This window comes from Chelmon rostratus, chromosome 19, assembly GCF_017976325.1.
Source record: "Chelmon rostratus isolate fCheRos1 chromosome 19, fCheRos1.pri, whole genome shotgun sequence".
Taxonomy (NCBI): domain Eukaryota; kingdom Metazoa; phylum Chordata; class Actinopteri; order Chaetodontiformes; family Chaetodontidae; genus Chelmon; species Chelmon rostratus.
The window spans coordinates 7,401,623-7,426,078 of NC_055676.1; the positions used below are offsets into that span (position 1 = coordinate 7,401,623).

The window sequence follows — 24,456 nt, forward strand, 5'->3', positions numbered from 1 at the left end:
GTTAAAACATTCCTTTGTACATGTGCCTAACAGCCTAAACCAGGCATGTCAAACTGATTCCATAAAGGGCTGCAGGTTTTCGTTCCAACCAAGGAGGAGCACACCTGGCTGGAATTAATTAATCAGCTGATCTCAGTCTTCAGCTGATAACTAAGTGATCCCTTGATGTTGATTGGTTGGCCTGGTGTGCTCCTCCTTGGTTGGAACAAAAACCTGCAGCCACAAGGCCCTTTATGGAATCAGTTTGACATGCCTGATCTACAGCAAAACCAAGCAAGACGTCAGTCTAAAAAAAGTGTTTAAGGTAGTTCACTACAAATCTCCTCCAAGAGTTTGTCTGTCTCGTCTGTGTGCTTGTTTCATTTTGAGTCTATATTTAATGACTTACAGACAGCTTCTAACATAAAACATGAAAGCCGGCAAACAAAAGAAACAGAGATTTCATTCCTTTTTTCCCTCATTTTTTAATTCTTTGAAGTCCTTGGTTTTTTCTTTTTTTTTTTTTTACATCACCATCCATGGGATTTGACACTTTTTCCATATTGAGTAAGCATCCCAGAAACCCCACAGCCACCAAGACAAATACCATCACACAGTTTCACTTTCACAAAGGGGAAAGGCTTACAGAGGGGGACGGAGGGGTGCAGGGGCAATAAGGTGTTCAACAGCATCAACAACCTCAGAACGGAAGGAAGCTCCTCTCAGTCTGCAGCACGTTGCGTACATACATATCACTCATATATCATTAGCATAATATGGCATAGAAAAGCATCCAAGCTGACAGAGCATTGAAGGAGTATACGTGTGTGTTTTAGTGTGTGTAAATCGAGGAGGCATGGGACACGGCGAGGACGCCAGCGCTGACAGCTGGCATTTAATATCCAAGTCGATTCTTCAGGCATGGGTGTTGCATCACGGCAACGGTTGTTTGATGTGTGCGTTTCTGGCATAGGCTACTTTAGGGGACATATTTCAGACTAAAGACCAGCTAATTGGGGACGGCTTGTCCAACTGGGGACAAAAGCCATGTCCCCAAGTGGGAAAAAGCAGAATTTTGGGTCAGCGCTTAACGTTAGGGTTAGGGTAAGTCTGCAGGACATGAATGTAAGTCCCCGTAATGTCCCCCAAAGGGCTCTAAGTGACAGTGTGTGTGTGTGTGTGTGTGTGTGTGTGTGTGTGTGTGTGTGTGTGTGTGTGTGTGTGTGTGTGTTTCTACAGTATTCTGTGGTGCGCTTTCAACTCTAATAGATTCTTTTCAGCAGCAAAGGATTCTGGATTCCACACAACTCAGTGCAGGATTATGTAGAAATGGTGCAGCACAGTCACAGAGTAATTATAAAAACGTGTGTGTGTGTGTGTGTGTGTGTGTTTGTGTGTGTGCGTGTGCATGTGTGCAGGCGCAAAGCTGTACTAAATAGCACCAGGTCAGGACAGGTTGCCAATGGCAACCTCCAATCTGACAAGCGTTGCCATGACAAACAAAAAGCAGAACCCTGTGAGAGTGGAGGGGTCTGTCTCCGCGGCAACAGCCAGAAACAACAAATGAGCCAGGGAGGGAGGGAGGAGAAGAATGAAAGACAGATAGAGACAAACGGAGAGGAAGGAGTGACACAGAAAACAAGAAAATACAAGAAGCGCACTATTCCTCTCACGAGAGCCAGATTGTATGTGAGGACTTCACCTCCGATCGCTTCACCCACACACCCTTGAGTGTGGCAGTAGTGAGAATGAGTGTAGACTGTGTCTATAAGAAGAGAGGGAAGCTCAAATAAGAGTCAATACAATGCTGATGTCTCATCTTTGAATTCTTCAGAGACATGCTTTGGATTCTTTAAACATATATATACCATGGATAATGCTGACAGCCTGTGCCTTCTATAGGCCTGCAGTTAGATCAGAGGGGAGGACGCCTGAAAAACTGGGGTTGAAAGCACAAACACAGAGGTGGTGTAAGTTTGAATACCTACATTGTGTGTCTGTGTCTGCGTACGTGTGAGTGAGTCAGGGGCCATTTCTATAAAGACTGGCTTAAACTTTAAGATAGACTTCAAATGACAAACCAAAGAGTGACTGATGTGTCCAAGTATTAACTAAAGCTAAAGCTATCTCTCAAGTGTTGCAACACATGGGTCTATGCAGGAGAAGGTCTTCATCAGACCAGAATTCGAAAACCAGTCTAAAGCACAGATTAGTCTTAATCTACATGTATGTAACTGGACCCCGGTTACGTCCATGTCAGCGTGAGCGTTGAGTCACGGGGAAGAAAAAGGCTGCAGAAAGACGGCGACTGGTTGCCAAGACCTCGTTGACATAAGAACTAACACAGGAAATCAGTTTCTTGGCTTAATGAAAGCCAGAACATGCAAAAAAAACAAAAAAACAACAAGAACATATGAGCACTCAGCACGGCCCGGAGCGGCGTCACGTCCACAACAGTAAGGTGTGCTGTACAGGAGCCTGCTGTGCGTGTCCCATCCCTCACACATCAACACTGCACACTAGTCAGAAGTACATTAGCTCATGTCTACTTTCAAGCGTAAATCAATAGTGCTCAGCCCTTAGGCACCTAGTTACAGAATGACACTAAAAAGCAGTTTGACAACAAGTTAAAAACTCTAAAACATTAGAACATTTCAAGATATCGAGCATTTTTCGTCTTTACAGGGGCTCTACCGACAGAATAGGCCCCGCGAAAGCGCAAAATCTGGCACCTTTGAATCGGTTAATCCTGGCTATTTTACATCTTTTTATCTTACATCCTTCACTTACCTCAATAAGAATAACAAAACAAGAAAAATCAAACTATCAGTACAACTTCTGTGGGTTCAGGCACATAAAGAGTAGAACGGAAAGAGGGATTCTGATGAGTATAAAACAGTCACATTTGGAGGAGGAGGAGAAACATTCTGTATATAAATGCACTGGTTGGTGATGGACGGTTATCAGGTGCTTCGACAGCTGTCAATCAAAAATTTGGACCTCTACGATTCACTGGAATGCAAACAAGCTGGAAAATATGTAGCTGCGTAGTGAATGGCACCTTCCGTGCACTACTTGAAGTTCTCTAAAAGGACGGCATTGAGAAACAGTAAGGCAAGGACAGGTTGAGGTTGAAGCGACAGCGAATACAACTTTCTCTTTCCTCTCTAAATCTTTCCTTCAATTCTCACGCTTCACGATGCCCTAGTGCTCCGAGATGAGGCATAAAGCTCCATTTACTACCTGCCAAGGTTCCTTCTGCTGCACAAGAATCACAAGCTGTAAGGCAGCTGCCAAGTATGGAATACGCTTTCTTACTTATGTACCTTAGCAAAACCACAGGTGGGAAAAAATGAGACGAGAGCCAGTGCAGCAAGACTTTATAATCCTAATAAAAGATTGAGCTGTTTCATAGTTCAAATTTTAAGGCCGTCCTAATGGCGAATAATCAGTTGGATATTGATAGTAGCACAGTTTGACAGATGGCGATGCACTGGAAAGTGAAGCAACCGAAATGCAACAGATACTCAACAGCTCGAAGGACGCATTAGCTTCTTGTCTGCTAAATAAACTGTAAGACTGTTCAATTTCACGCAACCTACTATTTGGCCTATCTAAGACAAGGAAGAAAAACAATACCGGCTTTGTACCAATGGTCTGTTTAAACTACCCCCAAAAATGAACAAAAATGATGAGAAAGAATGAAAATACAACGGTCATCCTGCATGAAAACTATCCTCTTTTCTTAACTGCATCAATTCAGTTTAGCCTCACTTGACCCCCCTATTAAAACAATAGTAAAACAAACATCAGAAGGATACATGGCAGGGAGAAAGTACGGTATAAAAAAACGAAATAATGTCGTCGAAAGTGCTCAAATAAGGAGTGTTTTCATTTTTTTTTCTCTTTTTTTTCGTCATATGAGGCAGACTTTTTTATGTTTTTGTTTCTGACTGTGTCCTCTGGGATCAGGGCGTGGGGAGGAGGAGAGTGGGTACGTGAAGCGCAGCGCAGGAGGAGGCGAAAGATCGAGGCTGACGGACGGCCCGCTCAGGTGCGGCGAAGGGTTCTGCTCCCGATGTCATGACGTGGTTTCTTGACCCCTCAGCTCCTGTTGGCCGTCCTCCCTCGGATCTCCTTTTCCTCCTCAGCGGCCACGGCCGGAGCTCTAACCCAGGCTGGTGATATTGGCCCTGCCGCCCGGCGGCGCCACGATGCGCTGGGTGTTCCGGCGAGGAACGTTGTCGTCAATCTGAGCGCCTGTGAGATGAAGAGGAAAGTTGCCTATTTAAAGTGTTTATTTTCTGCAAAAACACAAAGTTAACAACTTAATGGGGGTCTTTTTATTATTTTTCCATTTTGGAATTTTCCAGTTGGGCCTTGTCATACAGTACCAGAGTAGAAAACACAGGCAGGACCAGAAGCTAGTTAGCTTGCTTGTGATGCAATTTAGCTAGCTTGCTAACTGAAAACAGAACACATTTCAGAGCGCACGGTTGTACAACATAACATGACCTTACCACAGAACTACAATTAACTGAAAGGTAGTTTATGCAACAGCATTAGCTAAAACAATAGTTTCTGTTGTGGAACACAGCGACCTGAAAAGCAACGGCTGCGTGAAAGACGAAGGCTAATTTTCAAAATCCCTGCTAGCTTATTTACTCTACTGTAGGAAAATACTCTAATCTATTTCTATAGTCTATTTTCTATTCTACCTCTTTTGTCAAAACAATATCTTATCATTGAGGTCTGAAAATAATAAACTCAAAAAAATTCAATTGTAATGACTATAAGAAAGGCGAGCTAATTTCCTTCCAAAATGTGACATAATGTACTTATGAACTAATGGCAATAAAATCATCCGTTGTGCCCCCAAAAAACAAATTCTCCTGTTTCCCAAGACTTTGAAAAGCAATGACAAGCACCAAACACAATACAGGAGTGGACCAAAGTAAATGAGAAAACGAGTGAAAGCTTTGTTGGAGTATGCGCTGTGTGAGCTGCTGTCATTATAATGTGTGGGTGCCATCTTGGAGTCCAGCGTACAGGTCCTCGCGGCGTATGCAAGCGGCGTTGGCAAGCGGTCAACAGTGTGAATTGGGATTGTTGGATGGATTTTACGTTACTACGCCATGAGATGGTTTGCTTGCACTGACTCTGTTCAAATGGACTGAATTTGGTCGACACTTTCACGAACAAATGCTGCCGTGACCAGGCCCTTTGACCAGTTTGATGAGTGCTGCTCTTTATGGTGACCTTAGCAGAACAAAGAAACAATGATTGTGGACAACCGTCTGCACTGACCCGATAGGCTGAATCCAGACTGATGCAGGTTACGGACGGGCTGGTTGGGCTGCTTGGCCGGTGAGGTCTTGGCAGAGGAGGCAGGAGTCATGGCTTTAGGTGTGACCGACACCTCGCAGACCGGGCCGTCATACAGTCCTCTGGGCACACCCCTCAGCTCAGCCAGCTGCAATTAAAGGAAACAGACTGAACAGTCACTGCAGTGAAAATGAATGAGGAAATATTCCATCCTCTGAGAGGGACGTCCAGGGTCAATCTGTAACAAGCTGCGTCTCCCCTCCAGTTTTCCACAAAACAATCATCAGTCATTATAAAAATTGCCCAAATTTCTGTCTTTCTGACTCCGTGCCTGCCCCGCCCTCCAACAACAACCACAGCCTGCAGAGACAAGGTTTGAAAAGCAGTATTGTACCCTGCTGCGCGCTTTTATCCTCTTGTAGACGTAGTCAGGGAAAGGTTTTCGGGCAACATAGCGTCCCGAGCCCTCAGTGGTGTGGAGGGTCCCTTCCTCCAGGACGATCTTGCCCTGGCTGATCACCACCAGAGGCCCGCCACGCACCTCTGTGCCTTCAAAGATGTTGTACTCCACAGCCTGTAGAGGAGAGCAAAACATTTAAAAATAAATGAAAGAAAGTATGAACATCTGCAAATAATCTTTCAAGCCAAACTTCCAAAAAAATATATAAAGACAAATGCACAAAACTAACTATGTAGATCTATAGATCTATAGTCACCATGGGTGGCGGCGCTGCTGGATAACAGCACTGAGCTGGTAAAGGAGGGCACAGTACAGGAGTTGTTCTCAATTCTCTGCCTAAATTATGGATTTTATACAGGCAGTAACGTTCTCATTCCGCCTTTTCAGTCCCAACGGGGTACTGCTTAAGTGAGGCTTACTCCTGAACTCACTGGTGTGTCAGAACATGTGAAAACTCTGGGTCTTACAAGCAAAACGAGCTGTCATATTTGGTTGTAACCCCACCGTGTGTGTTGTTACCGAGGTCAAAATCGGCGTGTATGCATCAGAGTTCGGTCGTGTCCCATTCTACTGTACCGAATGCCAGTATTCGAGGCTCTAAAGACTTGATGGAGAGCAGCAGATTTTTTCAGGTGAAGCTAAAGTCTACATTTATTGATCATAAATCTTTCTCTGAACGATTCACCTCAATTGTGTGTTTCAAATGTTTCAAATGACCTGAGGAAGGTAGTGTGGAACGCGTCCACACAAGCTTATAAGAGACTTTAAGAGTCAGATAAATGCAAGCAGCACCGACACCAGCACTTCTTGGCTTCTTCGCCGCTGCGGATGTGGCGCGTGTTAAAGAGAGAAGCGCCTGGTGATTTACAGGTTCTGACAGCCGACAGCTGAGCTGCTATAATGGTTTATTACAGCTGCTTGTTTCTCATCACAATAATACCTTCAAAGCAGAGATGCAGTGATTCACCTTCTCCAGCTGATTTTCCTCTGGAAAATTATGTAACCTCCTTGCAGCGCATGCTGTATCTGAGAATGTTGATGCTTAAGTTCACAGATTTAGTGAAATCCCACTCAGGCTTTATCTGAAAAATTCCCAGAGTGATGTTGATGGACTTCCAGTTTGTGTTCACACACGATGCCACCATGTGAAATTGCCATAGTGTTTACGGATTAAAGGGCACTTGCGAAAGGAGCTTAACTGATTTAACTCGGACAGAGTTGAAAGCGTTCCCTTTGGCTTCTAACGCTAATAAAGAAAGCAAAGCTAATCGTTGAGGAAAACCAGCTGATGTGGCACAGAGGCCTCAGTTCTCAGGCCAGGGGAGGAAGCGGGGGTCGTGAGGGTGGTGCGGGTGTTTGGGTGTGTGTGTGTGTGAGTGTGTGGACAGGGAGGGCGATGAGGTTGCCGTGTGACGAATTTGGAAGCTGGATGACTGCTCTCTCCTAAAAGCTACCGGAGCTAAGTCTGAGGTCATGGCAATCTGGTGGACTCTGAGAGCTTGAAATGAGATCACTGTTAGGCCGGGCTATACTGTGACACACACGCACACACACACACACACACCCACACACACTCCAAATGAGCAGTTTCTGCCATGAGCACGAGTCCGTCATTTTCTGACTAAGCGGAATAAAAAGAAACCAAAGAACATGACGAGCTTAAGCAAACAGAGTCCAAGAACATATATGGCAATAGTCTGTATTTCTTTCACACACACACGCACACAGAGCGATCTGCCTGCTAACAATCAGAAACGATGGGTTCCAGTTCTCTGGCAGATTTGAAGGATGACATCACTCCCTTGACGCTGTGTGAGGCCCACACCCTGTTCGACAGTCAGAGTCATACAGCAGAAAGTGGACTAATAAACTAGTTGCTTTGCTGCTATCAATTACAGTAACTGCAATCTTATTGTGAATCATTACCACACAATAGATGTGTTTTTCTATGAATCCAAGATGTACTCAATTCTGAATAATGTTGCCTTTGTGGCTTCCATGTTTACATTATATGGCAGAGGAATGTGGACTCCCCTGTTCATGGTCTGGGGCTCTTATTCATCTGGGTCTCTTCGATGGAGGGAAATCTTGATGGAACACACACGACGTCTGTGTGTCAGTTCTTAAGATTTTGCTTCCTTGACTACTCCGCTTAGAATCTGAAAACGTCTGAGTTTGCGATCACATAGACGGGATACAAACAGTAGCTTTAACATTCGACACCGAGAGGCCTCACTCTCACAGCGTGAAGTTCATACCGAGTTGTGGCTCTTGGCGGAGATAATTTTTGTGAAGTCTGGGTCCCACAGCACCAGGTCAGCGTCCGAGCCCACGGCGATGCGGCCCTTGCGGGGGTACAGGTTGAAGATCTTGGCAGCGTTGGTGCTGGTCACTGCCACAAACTGGTTCTCGTCCATCTTACCCGTCACCTGAAGTTAAACAGAGCTGAGAGTGAGACCAGGACAGGAGGAACCGTCCCGCTCTCATTTGGTCTTGCTTGTCTAAACATGTTAACATGTGCCAGTTAGCATGACCAGTCCTAGGGTTATCCTGCTAGCGTGACTGAAACAGACACGTCTGGTTATTTTATGTCTATAAATTGTTTTTACAGGAAAAAGACACATATAGATATCATGACTGAAAGTTGCATATACTGTGATGCGATATAATATATTTTACGTACCACACACTTATCCCAGATGATAGACATCCTCTCCTCAGTGCCGTTGACGCCTTCAGGAATCAAACTGAAGTCATCTTTGCCCACAGCGCGCTGGGCAGTGTTGAAGGGACAGTGCGCACTTCCTGTCACCTGCAGGTCTCCACTATACAGGTGTAGAAAGAGGAAGGAAGCGACGATGTGTTCATCATACAGAAAGTGGATGAGGTTTTTTTTTTTATTTCCACTGTATGTCCAGTTTGAAGGGTTGGCTCATCCTCTTACCAGGACAGCAGGGAGGTGAGATAGTCTGGTGTGGTTGGGTCGGGGCTCAGGGGAGGGGAGGTGACGTAGGCAGCCGCTTTGGCCCAGTTCTTGCTCCAATAGTGAGAGCCGTCTGTTCCCAGGCTCGCAGTGATTGGCTCTCCGTAGACCACAGTGCCTGAAAGTCCAGTCCCATTATAACACCACATACTACGCTCATGGAGTTTGTTTCATGTGTGTCATGTGGACTGTTGGAATGTTTGGAACTGGGCACTGAAAGTAATCTAGTAATCAAGTAAGTAATGGAGAAGACTGAGGCTCTAAGACATTAAATTGGTGACACACTCTGCAGGAAACAGCTGTTAATTAGTACAAGCTCTGATGATTATTCTGTTTTCGCGTCTCACCCTTCTTCCTGGCCTGAGCGATGACATCAGCGGCGCTCTTGCTCATCACCTTGGTGACATAGAGGGGGCAGTTGGTCTGATTGGCCACAGTCACAGAGCGGTTTACAGCTTCTGCCTCCACCTGGAGAAGGGAGAGGTTTTCATGTGAGTGACCAGGCTCTGACAGCAGAACGTGGAGGGATGACATTAGTTTGATGCTCTTTCTTCCTTCACAGTCACTGAGAATCAGGACTTCACGCTTTTCTTACGCAGTTTCCATGTTCTTCCACCAGTAGATTACAGAGTAGGTTTATACTGATTACTGCTCATTTTGGGCAGCACATGTGCTTATTTACTCTCATCTGTACAGTTAGCCTAGCTTAGCATTGACACAGGAAACAGTGGGAAACACTCTGGTTTTTGTAGTAAAAATTAAAAAACAAGCTATAACGTGTCATCTGTTGAGCCTCAGAAGTGCCGGCAGGTGGATATTTGTTTACTTTATACAGAATAATCTTTGCTATTTCCCCATGATTTCAGTCTTTGTGCTAAGCTAAGCTGCTGACTGCAGCTTCATGTTTACTGTGCAGACATGTGAGGGTCAAGCTTCTCATCTAACTCTCGGCAAGAAAGGTTCAAGAAGGATGTTTCCCAAAATGCCAAATTGATGCATTGTTTTCCTTAAAATCTGTTTTCTAACCATGGCAACAAAAAATAAGGTAAAACACTTAGAAGAACCTTGGCAACTTGTTTTGAAAAACGAGATGGCAGGATTGTTATTTTTCGGTGACAAACACTGACAAAATGTTCCAAGAAGAAAGAGCAGAGCGGATTCTTTATCTTGTCTGTTATTCCTTTTGGTTTAATACTTCCTTTTTTTCCTAATAACCATTCCATAAATCACAAAAACTAAGAGTTACAATTACATTCACGATTTGATTACCTGTGCAGGAACCTCATTGCTATGGCAATTTCCTGCAGGGCAGTGAGAACTCATAATCATCATTATGATAAGCCTGCTGCGTGGGATGGGGGATCATGCCCCCCAATATATGGAAAAATTAGCTAATTTTCTCTGCTCAATATTCAGTGTTGCCACATCTGGATGTTCATGAGTAACAACAGTGATTCATGTAAAGTGAAATGTGCTCTTATCTGTAATGACTCTGGTATCCCCACCAGGAAAATTCCCATTAAACACGTTAAAATGAGTTTGAAAAGGATGTTAAAGTATTTGCCAAGGCAGTGAGACACCCACAGCTTCACTGTAAAACCGTCAAACAACATCGCGCAAACAGCTGCGCAGGCTGGAAAAGGTGAAATGCTCTTCGCAGGAAAAGGGCTTCGGCAAATACAACGCTTAGCGGACGTGATTCCTCACTTCCCAAAGTCGAAGCAGCTTTTCACCGCGGTGCTGAAAGTGTGTCCTACTTTACCTCCTCAGGACGGCTCAACACGTGTCCCTCAGGTCCGGTGATGCCCTGCTCCAGGATCCTGCGCTGCTCCTAAAAACACACATTCAAGCGCAAACACACACACACATACAAACAAACCGCAGCGGAGATGTGAGACGTGGAGTCCTGTGCACATGCATGCATATTTGCCTTGAAATGCTCAAAGCTTAGAGCTTCATTTTCCCTTTGATGGCGCTTTTAAAGGCCAACATCCATCAGAAAATCACGTGTCTATTTATGTCCGGCTCTTGTGGAGTAAAGTGTCGTACCTCAGCTACAATGTCTCCATTCTCGGCGTGCACCTGGGCGATGGCTCCCAGATCGCGGATCACACTGAACACCTCGTACACCTGCGGCGAAGAGGAAGACACAGTGATGGTCTCTGATGCACAAACGCAGCTTTTTTTCCCCTCAGCACAAATTGTGAATCTTGCTCTTTACTGCATGTCAATGACACAGTTTTCCCTTCATTTCTGTCATGCTTGGTATCAGTGATGCACAAAAAGTTTTTTAGCGCAAATTAACAAACGTTAGCATGCTAACAGATAAAACTAAGACTGTAAACAAGGTGAGAATCAGCAGGTTAGCATTTAGCCTCAGTGAGGCACAAGCACGGCTGTGAACCCTTCGTCTTGGTTATATTAAACGTTTTTGCAACACTCTCCTGGAGGAAATCATTTCATAATTTCCATTAATAATCATTTTTAAAATGTCATTACTTTTTAATATTGTTATCAACTGCAATTAACAGTTTCTTTCAAATGTGAGAGGCTGGAGTCAGGGAAGGTTTGGCACAAATGACTCCAAAGATGATCACTAGAGATTAAAAATATGTTCTTTTTCCACTATCAGTATATAATAATGGACACTACAGTCACATTCAGACCTTCTGTGTATAAGCTAATTCTTTAATTACACTGCTATGTTAATGTATTTCACCCAGACAATAATCATAACCTCAGCAGCTAGATATTTTTGTGCAATGACACACGCAGCCTGATTTTCACACAGTATGGGAGTGTCCCATACTCCGACTGTTTCACGGACTGATGGAGAACCAACGCGTCGGATGAGTCATCACCGCCCGGCTGCGAAACATGCAACAATAAAGAGCCATCAAAGTCTGACACGGGAGAGAAAATGATAAACTCTGGCTGCACCGGGGCTGCGAGCATTCCTCACACAGGTGCAAAAGGCCAGCAAAGCGCTGTTTGAAAACAGCTTTCGAGCAGGATTAATTCTTCTAACCATGAGTCAGACAGAGACTTGTGGCCTTCATTATCCGCTCGCTCTCCCTAGAGAAACACACGGATAATCGGCGCGAAGCGACACGTCGCCAAGACAAACAGACTCTCTGTGCAGGATGAGAAAGTCAAGGCTGTGATATAGCATGACTGCTAGGATAACATAACGGAAGACTTATTGTAGGCTACCAATCTCTAGTTGTTACTTAATGCCACTGAAGAGAGTGTTGCCAGAAATAACAGATTCAAGCATTCACATCTTGGCGGACTGGAATGTACAAACTATATTTTTTTTTTTGCTACTCTGGCCGAGCTTCTCAGTGTGGATGAAGCCACCAGTCAACAAGTTGTGATTCAGTTGTTATTCTGGCTAATTCACCTATTTCCTCTGCAGCAAACAGCATCGTCTTTGCCCGCGAGCGCTGTCACGTCTCATATCTGCCGTAACACTGACGACCATTAGGCTGCAATTTGTGTGCATTCCATTTGGATTGACGTGCGGCGGCGAGATTCGTGTCAAAAGATAATTCCGGTTAAATTAGATTTGGTGTAGGAGAAGCTGCATCTGGCCGATCAGTCATTGTGACAGCAGAATGCAGTGCCGCAGTCTGCCTAAATCCAGCCTGGATGCAGCCAAATTGAATGAGGAGAATGTGAGTTGTTATATTTCTTTTGTCACTTGATTTGATTTTGGCCAAACAAAATTCCCTAACAACGCTGTCTTCTGTTAGTCGGCAAGCATGGCTTGACGGAGAATGGAGTGAGAAGAAGAAGAAGAAGAAGAAGAAGAGAAGAAGGCCCACCTGAGCGTCAGTAAGCTGGAAAATATCCTTATAGGCCAGGTAGACGAGGAAGGAGTTGACACCTGGAAATACAAGACGTCCAGAAACACACAAAAGCATATCAAAATAGGACAGACCGCTCTGACCGTCAGTACGCTAACAAAGTCACTTTAACTAACTACGAGAGTCAAACAAAGACCTGAATACAGTTCGAAAGCTGCACAGAGACAAAGTTAGGCTGTGAAGCATTCAGCCCCCAATAACTAAGATTTCTAAAGTGTTATTGTAGGGTGCAGTAAAGACTGCAGCCTCTAGTGTTTTTAACGCCGTAGTGCAGTTTACCGTCATCAGGTTACGCTCGCAGGACAGTTGGAAGAATTAGTGCAATTGGACTTGGCTGACGTGGTCGTACCGTGATCCTTCACGAGCGTCTCCATCTCCTCCTGGATGCCCTTGTGCCACTCGGTGATGTCGACGTGCAGCGAGTAGTCGCAGCAGGACTTGCTGTCGGCCCACTCGCGCCACTGCTCGAAGGACGAGATGAGGCTGAGGCCAGGCTCGGGGACCACGTGGTCAACTGGACACACACACACACAGGCAGCGTCAAACACATACACACTGACCGAGAACGACTGGAGCTCACATGTGGCAGCAAAATATGTTCCAGGTTTGTCTGATTCGACCGCTTCTGGAGCGTGTTGATGTCTGAAGGTTACCAGATGCATGGATCATCTGCTCGTGGTCTCCACCACACTGAGGCAAACTGAACAGTACACGCTGTCAAGACCTTATTCAAACAAGATGTTTTCAGACAAGTATGGGTGAATACAATGGCCCACATACACTGATGTGGAGGACGCGGCAGATCCAGGGGGTCAGGAGACAATGTGCATCACATCAGGGCTGAATACCATTTTTCATTCAGTTCATCTGTCAGCAACTCTTTCAAATGAATTATTTATTATTATTATTCTGTAAAACATTAGAAAATAGTTAAAAATGACCACTAGAGCCCAACATGATGTTAGGGTTAGACAAAGAAACATATCAACAAATAAGCACATTTGAGAAGCTGAAAGCAGGAAATTTTCGATTTAATTTTAATGATCAGTTGATCATTTCACAACATTTATATTGCTTCTAAATGCCTCAGTGTGAAACTTTCATGTTCAGAAACCAGTCTGTGTTCAGACTGGCAGCCCACGTCTGATTTCTGCCATGCCTCGACTGGATCCAGATCCATTTCTGACCACACGGAACAAGCAGTTTAATCTAAAGCAGATTTTAAACGCATTCATCTCCAGTTGGAAATCTGTTTCAAATACAAATTCTGTTGGTTTATGTCTCTGTCTGGCCTCTCAAATTGCATTTCAAACTGTCTCTTTGTCACTTTCCATGTTTGCTGTGATCACATCTGCGCACATCTGCACACGTGACATTCCAGTCACCGGTCTACCACACATTACCGCCCAGCTGAGGACCTGTGTGCCCCTGCAGCAGTCAGCGTTTAGCCCGGGGTGACAGCGACCCACGAGTCTCCTGGGAGTGTTTGCTCCGCTGTGAGGGGGAGGAGAGTTCAGCTGCTGAGGGCCAGTGTGAGCTCTGTTTTCTTTTTACATCACATTACCTCATTTTTATATTTACAGCCTTGAATCTCTTTTGAATAACATAAAAATGAAATAAAGCCAGCGTTAGGCCTGAGGACTGATGGTAGACATATAAAATGTAGAAACAAATCTGCTTATCGAATCAAAATCCCTTTCAGTTTTAGCAAATCTATTTAAATTTAGCCCTTAACTCAAAATAACTGAATTATTTAGCAAAAAAAAAAACAAACTGAAAGATTGATATCCAAGCAGAGAGAGAAAACTCAAGAATCTGAGTGTTTGATTAACATGAAACTGGATCCAAAACAGATCTGACGATTAAAACCCACCCTCACAACTGTGGCATGAAACAGCACCACAGCGGGACGGATCAATCAACAGTAGAAGAAGAGAGAAAAACACCACGAAAAGGCCATCAGTCAATACGTTAAGATGATAAGTTGGACACTGACGCTGATACTCCTGCATTTGGGAAATGATCCAAGGTTTCCTGTGGACCTGACCAGCATGTCTTTGGACTGTAAAAAGAAAGCTAAACAAACTCAGGGAGAATAAGTTGCCTGCACAAAGCAAAAAAAACGGCCTGAGAATGACCTGAAACATGAAACTGATGTAAACTAACAACAGCAAATCTGCAGTATCTGTGTGTCCAGAGGGAAAGTGAAGTGACTCCTGGCTCCGAGTCCTCAGCAGATGGACGGATTTATATTTTGGCCCGGTCACGAACGGGCCTGGCACCCTCGCTGTCCTCATCAAGACATTTTCAATTAAAGCCAATCAGTGAATGAAGAGTCACCGCGGGGAAAAGACGCACTGCAGCGCCAGCTTTGATTCGCTCACAAAGGACGCCTCTTTCTGCTAAACAACTTACTGATCATGGTGGTGCCTCCGGCCAGCGCCGCCTTGGTGCCCTGGTAGAAGTCATCGGCGGACGTCATACCTCGATCGGGCATCTGGAAACGCGTGTGCACGTCGATGCCGCCCGGCATCAGCATGCGACCGTGGGCGTCAATGGTTTTTACCCCGCCGGGCACGATGAGGTTTTCCCCAATTTGTCTGAGGAGAAGAATGTGATAATTACTGAACAGAGAACAAAGAATCTTTTAGAAAATGAACAGAGGTTACATGAAATTACAGCTTCATATCCATTCGAAATACTACATTATAGCAATAATAACAGTAACAATACATAGATTGTGAACTATGTGACGGGTAGCCAGCAGCCTTCAGTCTACACCTTTTCAGCCTGCAGACAGGCCTCTCTTGTGTCATTGGTTGGTTTGTTTGTGGTGTTTTGTTTGATATAATTACGTTCAGTGGTGAGAGGTTTATTCTTTACTTTGGAAACAGCAGGTGACCAAACAAGCTCACCTCAAGGTCTATCTATTAAACCACTGTGCACGAGACGCCCACAGAGTGCTCCGAAAAATGGAAAGTTAAACATCTGTTTCCATGCCAACTGGGCAAACTCCGTCAGCTGTGGAAGAGCATGTGACACGATCAAAAGCTCCTGAACAGCTGCTAAATTGACTTTGATGTGAGATTGTCCAATCAACATTTTTGTCTTTTTTGCCCAATTCTTTGTCTACAGGCTGCAAATAAATCCCAGTTTCAATGTTGTGTCTATTAGAAGGCAGAATGGCAGTATGTTAAAGGTGCACACTGATGCAAGTGAAGACAGACTATTGCAGTTTCACTATTTCACTACTATTTTTTTAGTACTTTTTAACTTTTCTAATTATGCTGTAATGAAAAAGAGAGAAAGGTCAGACACATGGATGGACTGTGGTTTGACTCAACCTATCAGTGAGCAGCTTGAAGAAAAACCAGCACTCACTTGATGACTCCATCCTCCATGTAGATGTCAGCACAGAAGGACTGGTCATCGTTCACGATCTTCCCTCCTTTGATCAGGAGACGGTCACTCTGGAAAACAATAAAGATGATGAGTCGCTGCACATTTAACTCCATTTAAACAGACATGAAATATGAGGGGACGATCTAGTTAAACCAGCCAGACGCTGCAGATCCGAACTCGTGAAGACCGCTCCTGGGTTTTATGGACGCCTATAAAAAATGCGCTCATGAGGGCGAGTATCCGCTTTGGCTCGACTGGATGCAGGATTAAGTGTATTTGATGAAAGACATTTCGGGAAATGTCACATAAAAGCAACAAAAAATAAATACTCCGAAGCTGCCGAATGTACACAGCAGGCTCCGCTTGGCCTTTTTAGGATGCATTCTGATAAGGAACACATGGCTGTGCAACGTCTTTCAGCTGATCCACACACACACGCACACACAGATATGTGTAAACGCATGCACACAGAACAGGACCGGGTTTCCATGTGGATGTTTTAACAACGACACGGTTCAGAACGTAAGGCAGGGACAAGAGAAACAGATTGATAAAGAGAAAGATGCAGACAGGATGGAGGAGAGAGGAAGGGGAGGACAGGAGCTGAATAAAGCCTGGGGTTGGACGTGAGGAGAGTACATCATCTTGATCACACACAGAGCCTGAACTTTCTTTCAACCTCTGCTTTTCTTTGAAACCACCATGTTCCACTGAATATTCACTCCCTTTGTGGTTTGTATCTCTCTGGCTGTTGCCGCGGATTTGGAAAGCGGCCTTTAAGCGGCATCTCTGATTGGTTTGTTGAGTACATGTGACTAAGATTCTTTTCATTTTTAACCTTGTGTTCATGCAGCCTGGATGACCTTCTGAAATAAAGTAATTATTGGTGGTGGAGAGTCTCACACAAACGTTTGTTATATAAGCCTTTAGCAGTTAATAACAGCTCTTCAGTAAATAGAAAAATGTAAATTAGCATTGTGGCTTGGACTATTATATGGAACTAATTAATGTATAGATGCAAACCAGTCTCAGACAGTCTAATTGAATCTCAGAAAGAAGAACTTGAGCAGGTTCAGCAGGTTTCGCAGCAGCAGCAGAGACAGTAAATGTTTGTCGCTGCTTCTCTTTCTGCTGCTTAATTTCAGTGCTGGAGCAACAAAATGAGGGAAGTATTCACTGCAGCAACAATGAGGACAGGAGCCCGCCTCCAGACACACCCCTCTGTCCTCCTCGTGTGGCCGAGCTGTCACAGTAGCGACATGAGAGAGGGCCAATCAGAGCGCAGACTGCGTGATCAATCATCCATGCCTGCTGTGCCACTTGTTTGTGCGCAGGGTGGAAGGGGGGGGGCGGGAGGTGCTCCGCCACCTCCACATCCTCCCACCCAGAGCCCCTCGCATCCCCCCGTCCCTCCCCTCGAGTCACCCTGGGTCGTCTGTCCAAAAAGGGAGTGGCAGCTCTGGTCACAAGGACTCCGGCGTCCCCGGCTAACAAAGGCCGCTCTGTTCGAGCCGCTGCCCGGCCAGCAGCTCTGGCCCCAACAACTGCTGCTCCGCACAGGCTCCCAGTCGGAGCCCCGCCCTGCATACATGCACAGCTCAGCTTTTTGAAATATTACTTAATGCTTTTGAAATGCTCTTAATCTTTCAGGACCCCTCCCAATCAGCTGAGTGGCCACAGATGTAGAATGAAATCAATCTTTGCGTGCACAACCAGGAGCAGGTGGAATTTCTTTCTTTGGTACATGATGCAAACTCTGCTCCGTACATATAGAGTAAATACTGTCCAGCAACCAGGCCAGCATACAACATGCCATGTGTTTGTTACCGTTTGGTCTCCGCAATTTACATAATCAATTGATTAGCATTTCTCAAGCAAATATTCTCTGGTTCCAGCTTCTCTAATGTGATGGTTTGCTGCTTTTTCCTGTTTCATAACACTGAAAATATTTGAGTTTTCCACTAAAGAAGCAACGTGAACACATCAGCTCAGGCTCAGGGGAATCGTTGTGTCCATTTTTCATTATTTTCTGACATTTCATAGACTAAACGATTAGTAAGAAATATAATCAACAGATTCGTCAATAACGGAAATAATTTGGAGTTGCAAAAGTAATCTTAAAGGAGCATTTGACGAATTAAACATTGCGCACCTATAACAGTGTCAGACTTGTGACGGATGCAGCAGAAGCACAGATAATGTCTTTTCTATTGTCTAGTGTCCACACCTGGTGCCTACGTTACCCATAATGCAACGTGACCACGAACAGTTCAGTCAGAGATTTTGGTGTTTCAGTAATGTGTTGAGTACGGTAATTTTGCTTTACTCCTCTTCTGACACTTATTTTAAAGGCGTATAAGGTTGAGCCCTATCCGAGTATAAAGCTGCAATAAAGTGTATCTGATCTGATCATTTTTGTTCTCACTACAGCTGCACAGTCACCTGATAAACACATGGAGGACATACATGTGTCATGAGCTCATATCCTGTAACTACTCCTAAACGTCTTATGTTGGCAGCCACACTCATGGCTCTTCAGTGAAGGGAGGAGGACACACACAAACGCACGCATACACACACTTGAGGACTTCAGCTGACTGCTTCAGGTCTGGAAAATGCTTCGCAGTTGTCATGTGAAAGGCGTGGCGACGCTCTGACAGCGCTGATGAAACCAATGCAAATAGATTATGCGGCAGTGTTCGATCTATGTGCGGCAGACTGCTCCGGTGGAGCGGCTGGCCTCGGTCCAGCCCAACGCTGGCCCGGTCTCATCCCAACAACTGCTTTGAAATACGCCGTTACATCATGTGCCTCATCACGACTGTCATTACCACATTACATCCTGGAGTTCGCCAACCAGACTTTGGTTCTCGACAACAACTCGACTACTCTGTGTGGATCCATAAAGAAGGGCTTGTTTTGGAAAAAATCCCACTGAAAAGGTGGCTTTTGTCTCGAGGCGGTTCAGTTTCTTCAGCTGCAGAACACTGAAAAGATGCTAAATTAGCGGAACAATTACTTTCCCTGAATCCAGACTGTATAATTCCCTAATTGTTTTGGAGCTCACAGGGGTTGGAGAGAGCGTCTGGTTGTACTGGATCAGAGCCAAACATGACAGTGACCTCCCCTTCATGGGAACCTCTTAGGGCTACACAAACAGGATGTGGAGCGCTCACAGTGGGTTCACTGTTCCTAAACTGCTGTGTTTTCATTCCACACTACAACACTTAACCCCACTTATGTAAATATCATACCAGCACAACATACCGTCACGTCTCGCAAGAATGCAGGAACTTCTGAAGCTACTCGAATGTTTACTCATTCATTGATTATTTCGTTGAAGGCGCCATGGGCGTCCTCAGAGAACACGTCCTGGTTCTCCTGACGCTGGGGGAAGCACTGCGAGGGGCGTCCTGCGTGACCACGAGGCAGGATGCAGAGAGGGAATAAAGCTGAATTAATTTTTGGGGGAACAATAAAAAAAACAGGCGAGAAACAGATGGATCACTGAACAAAATCAAATCCTCTCCTCTGTTTCACCATGAAAAAAACCAAAACAATGACCTCAAAGATGCTAAAACGCCACATAGACCTGAGAACTGCATATCCAGGTGATACACATGACCTCTTTTACATACATGTCGTCATGTGACTCATTTTTAATTTAAAAGTGATAATAGCAGCTTTAAACAAACATGGACTCTAATGCTAAAGGCTTCTGAGTATGAAACAAACTACTACTGATGTCTGAGAATTATTCCTCCATTCCAGCCAGTCGGATCAATCCGTCGGATCACATGACTCCTGCAGTTTATTATACATAACTGGAACAGGATGCGTATAAAACAGAGCTGCAGCAGCACACAGGTGAAAGCCGAGAGGCTCGACGGAGGAAAAGAGGTTTCACGAAATCAGGACAAGATCCGCTCTGGCGCAATGAAAACCTCTGCCAGTGTTCGATGTAACCCGGCAACGCCATGTGTTGTTGTCCAAATGGAAAAGATCCTGGGAACATTTGTGAAGTCAGGTGCAGAACGCTGCCAGGTCAGACATTCAGCGCTATGATTTATGTGCGTTCTGGATTATTCAAAAACCAGCTTGTCTACCAAAACCGTCCCCATACATGTTGAGACAACCGCTGTGAAAACACGTGCCCACTATTTCCTTTGCTGTTTAAAACAGAGCGCTTGCTGTCAGAGTGGCAAAACAGGAATGTAACTAATTCCCAGTGGGATAAAGTTGTATTTAACTAACTGGATGCAAAAATAGATCAGAGTGGCTCTGAATATGAACATTTCTCGTGAACTCGCATGACCTTAAAATCTCTCTCTGACAATGTCAAATTCACACAAATTGTCTCTTCATCTGAACAGAATTACTTCAGTTCACTCGTTGACCTCTTTATGCTGCCTGTTACAGATTTTACTCAACACTTTTCTCCTTTGTCCAGGGGCTGATTAATGAAGGTTCACCTTCGGGACACACACACACACACACACGGACAAACGCACACACTGCGCATTTTCTCTGACTTCTGGCTTTATGAATGGGGGAATTCGAGGAGATACTGAGCCGGTGGGCGGGCAAACTGGATAGCAGCGCGCCGTGAGCGCCGTATGAGCAGACAGAGCCCCGGGCTGCCGTGCACGGTGAGATAACAGCATGGAGGGGCCGACTCGACCTTTGCAGGAACAGCACACACACTGAGCTGCCGCCGGGGACGACTGCTGTACTACAGGTACACCAGCTCATCCGCTGGGGATTGAAGTCACAGAGACTTTAATCCAGGACAGTCTTATTATAGCCTCGCTCTATTTTTACCTTCCCTTAACGTGGACATCAGAGGTGCGTTTACTTTACTAAAACATCACCTTTGTTTGTCTTTTTTACTTTGATTTCATCTGTATTTATATCCTTCGCAAGTCATGGCGGTCTGCTCTTGTTTGGGGCGAAAATAACTTGAGTCTAGGGCTGAGAGGATCAGCCAAAGAATCGATTAGTTGATCAAAGGACAAGTATTTGATGATTCTGATAATCTGTTGATGGTTTGAGTTACTTATGGAGCCAAAGAGCCAAACACTCTCTGGCTCCAGCTTCAAAAACATGAAGTTTTGCTGGCTAATGTCATCTAGGTTGCAACTACCGATTTATTCATTTTTTAATCTGTTGATTGTTTAACCGATTTATTCTCTAGTTGTTTAGTCTTTGAACATTCAACGCCGTTTTTCACCTTTACATTTCAAACACCGGGCGATGAGTCATTCAATCAAAATAATCCACTAGCTGCAGCCCCACTTGACTGGATGTTCACTGCTATCACACACCTTTTAACTCTGCTTTGGTTTAACCATATCTACCAGAAATATGAGTCACAGACACTCCAAACCCAGGTGGTGAACTTGTGGAGATTCATTCATATTTGATGAGATCTGCCTTAAGTACGTCCCTGCCTGTGCAGCTGACCTGACTCCATCTGGCCCGAACCAGTCAGCTCTACGAGCACTCCACCCATAATAACTGGAGATGGATGGACGGGTTATTCCAATTCAGCCTTATGCAACATCTAAACTTGAAATTTGATTAGCTTGCGCAGAAAGGCACGCAACACACAGAGTTCCTTTGTCGCTGCCGCAGCCTTTCCTGTTTAGTTTTTATTCAATTTAACCTCGTTCACTTCCTCTGCAGCCTCTGTTTGGTTTAATAAACTCGTCCACTCTTCACACTGACGCCTGGTCAGCGCTTACAGGCGCAGGTTTGTTACCTGGAGCTCACTAGGTTGAGACCAGCTGGGAAAAAAGACATCCATGAGGTAACTGAGACGGTCTCATGCAACACATTTATCACGCCCAATTCTTCATACAAAACCACATTTTAAAAAAAATCCATTCTGTCTCTGACGATCTTTTTCTTTCATGCACTGTTCAAGAATAGGAGGTCTATCCATTTTGGTCTGGCTTAATCACTGTTGGGAAGACAACCCCTGCTAATCCTCTGATCTCTCCACCAACCGGCTGCTGCGTCTCAAACACTCTCCAGAGAGTCGACCAGAGAGATAGCGTAATAGAGAAAAATGCTCCCAGAACTCATCTTCAAATTCAAATCTGCAATTCACAGTGACACAAACCTGTGCAAATTCTCACATTTGAAAGGCAGAAAACAAAATGTTTGCTTGACTACACAATTAACCAATAATCCAAACTGTTGCCAATTGATTTGCAATCGACTAACCCTCTCAGTACAAATGCACGGTGAGGGCTGGAACATGCATCTGCAGGATCCACACACAAGCACACGGGCACAGGTGTTGTTCGGAAGTGTGCACATCATCTCCCGTGTGAGTGTCTTCGACCTACAGCTACCCAGGACACCCCTCAGTGTGGACGTTCACATTAACCTCTGCAGAACTATAAGCCCAGTGTAAGAAGTCTGCATGAACATGAACACACGCGGTGCCAAAATGTGTCCTGTTTGCTGGTGAGTTCGGTCATGGTTTGCTCTGGTAAGTGCAGGATGGCTGGAGGTGTAGGCCTCTTCTAATGGAGTATGAATAAGAATGAAAGGGGATTAAAACAATGGGGTGCTGGGTACCGATGCCTAAGAGGCCCCCAAAAGCTGCCAGCCCCTCTACATCATGCATTTGTCCAAAGTAGACTTTCTTTGTTATGAATTCGGAAAGAGAATGACTAAAATGTTAACATCAGTCACTTAATTCAGAGGCTATACTGTGGGTTTGGGGCCGCCTTACCACTTGGAACCCTACTGCCCATGGAGGTTCATTAGATAATAAGTATCAGCCAGGTGTTTTATTCACAAATACATCTTTCTATGTGTTCAAAGCATTCACTCGAATTTGAAGTGAAAGCCCAAAATAAGACACACCACTCCCTTCATGACGCTTTTGTTCTGAGCCATTTTTGACATTTCAACCCAATTATTTCACTCCAGTAAGACAGTGACCTCCTTCCTGATCAGCCCTGCCTGCATGCATCCTCCCTTCATTACACAGCTGAGAGAGAAACATGGGAGGAAATAGGACCCACTGTCCCCTCCCTTTCCCTGGCTCCCCTCCCTTCCCCTCCCTATTCTCTACTTTCCATTCAACCACCACCACCACCACCATATCTGCAGCTCCGCTATGAATTCAGGGAAATAATCTGCCCCGCAGTGACACCAGCATTGTGCCCTTAAATGCGCCTCAATACAATTTAAAATCGAAGCCGGTTTTCCAGCGTGAAAGCGGGGCTGGGGGGGTCCAGCCGGGTGCTGAGCGTTACAGCGGATGCAGGGAAGCATTTGCCCCACCAGTTGGTGTGCAGTGATACCCGGCCACCAGACACACCGCCTAACAAAGACCCCCGGCGTGAAATCTCAACAGCCATGCACACCGTGACAAAGAGCGGCAGACCCACAGGGACCCTGCAGCAGGATTGGGTGTCTGAGGTTCAGCGGAGGCTCGGTTCGATCCGGAGACGAGCACTTGTCGCAAAGATGCTGCATAAAAAAAGCACATTTTCAGCCTCACCACACTGCCTTCGGCCCGGCTCTATATCGACCCTGGCGTGCGTTTTGTCTCCGCGGAGCAGATTTCGCAATAAAACCGCGGATGCGTCTGCGAAATGCATTAAAGAAAGCAGCTCGTATCCTTCAGCTCCCTGCTCTGATCTGTGGAGGAGCGCGGCGGCGGCGGCGCAGGGACCACGCCGCCCCGGTGACATCCCGCACCCACACCCGCAGGCCCAGACACCGGGCACCGGGCCGGAGATAAACTCAGCCACTGCAACGCTGAAAACGCCCCAACACTCACTGTGATGCGGGGGATGTTCTTCTTGCCCTGATAGCCAGACATCTTCGCCGGGGGTTCGTCTTGCGCTGCGCCGTGGACCGCAATCAATGCAACGGGACGTAAGGATTACCGCCGTTCGCCGGTCTGAAACGAGGATGATAGTGACGAGGGTGATGAAGAAGAGGGCGGGATGGTCGCAGCCGATCCTTGGGAGGCCACAAAGCGTAAAGAACCAAACTATATTTCAACTCCGGATCGCGTCCTGGCAGCCTCCCGGTCTCCGCCGATGCACCAAACCTTTCCTTCCCAGACGGAGTCAGACAAGAGGGGAGGGAGGGACCACTCGCGAGCCTCTTCCCCATAAAAGAACCGCACGGAGCATGCGCAGAGCCTCGCCCTGCTCCATTGACAGGAGAGAGCCACTAATGCCATCAATTGCTTTCCTTGGATTAGTGGAGGCAGAGAGAGGGCACCAAGTGAACAAATGAAGAAACACCCAGCAGCCATCTTAACTCCAGCTACTTCATCTGTTGTGGCCCAGAAAGGGAGTTTCCCAGCTTTCAACAACTTATTCAAATCACTAAATCAGACAGCAGTGACACTTGTTAGGATCAGGGAGGACAGTGGAGATTGATCTGTTCCACTGTTTGAAGAC

At 45.5% G+C, this 24,456-nt stretch overlaps 1 protein-coding gene across 1 annotated transcript; it reads right to left on the bottom strand.

Annotated features, from left to right (window-relative positions):
- Window positions 1-489: 489 nt before the first annotated feature.
- On the bottom strand, window positions 490-24,103 carry dpysl2b (dihydropyrimidinase like 2b). Its single transcript, XM_041959552.1, has 14 exons — window positions 23,823-24,103; window positions 15,998-16,086; window positions 15,032-15,216; window positions 12,966-13,130; window positions 12,575-12,636; window positions 10,797-10,877; window positions 10,510-10,578; window positions 9,095-9,215; window positions 8,709-8,865; window positions 8,448-8,589; window positions 8,023-8,193; window positions 5,699-5,878; window positions 5,287-5,452; window positions 490-4,239 (listed from the first exon to the last, which is right to left on the bottom strand). Exons 1-14 carry the CDS (start codon window positions 23,862-23,864, stop codon window positions 4,148-4,150), a joined length of 1,722 nt encoding a protein of 573 aa, XP_041815486.1. The 5' UTR covers window positions 23,865-24,103; the 3' UTR covers window positions 490-4,147.
- Between the last annotated feature and the right edge of the window lie 353 nt (window positions 24,104-24,456).

Excerpts from the sequence above, each read along its gene's own strand:
- dpysl2b (XM_041959552.1), bottom strand. The coding sequence starts at position 23,864 with ATGTCTGGCTATCAGGGCAAGAAGAACATCCCCCGCATCACA. Across the intron at positions 9,216-10,509 it reads TGTTGAGCCGTCCTGAGGAG|GTGGAGGCAGAAGCTGTAAA; the intron begins GTAAAGTAGGAC and ends TCCCTTCTCCAG. Across the intron at positions 5,453-5,698 it reads GGATAAAAGCGCGCAGCAGG|CTGGCTGAGCTGAGGGGTGT; the intron begins GTACAATACTGC and ends CTTTAATTGCAG.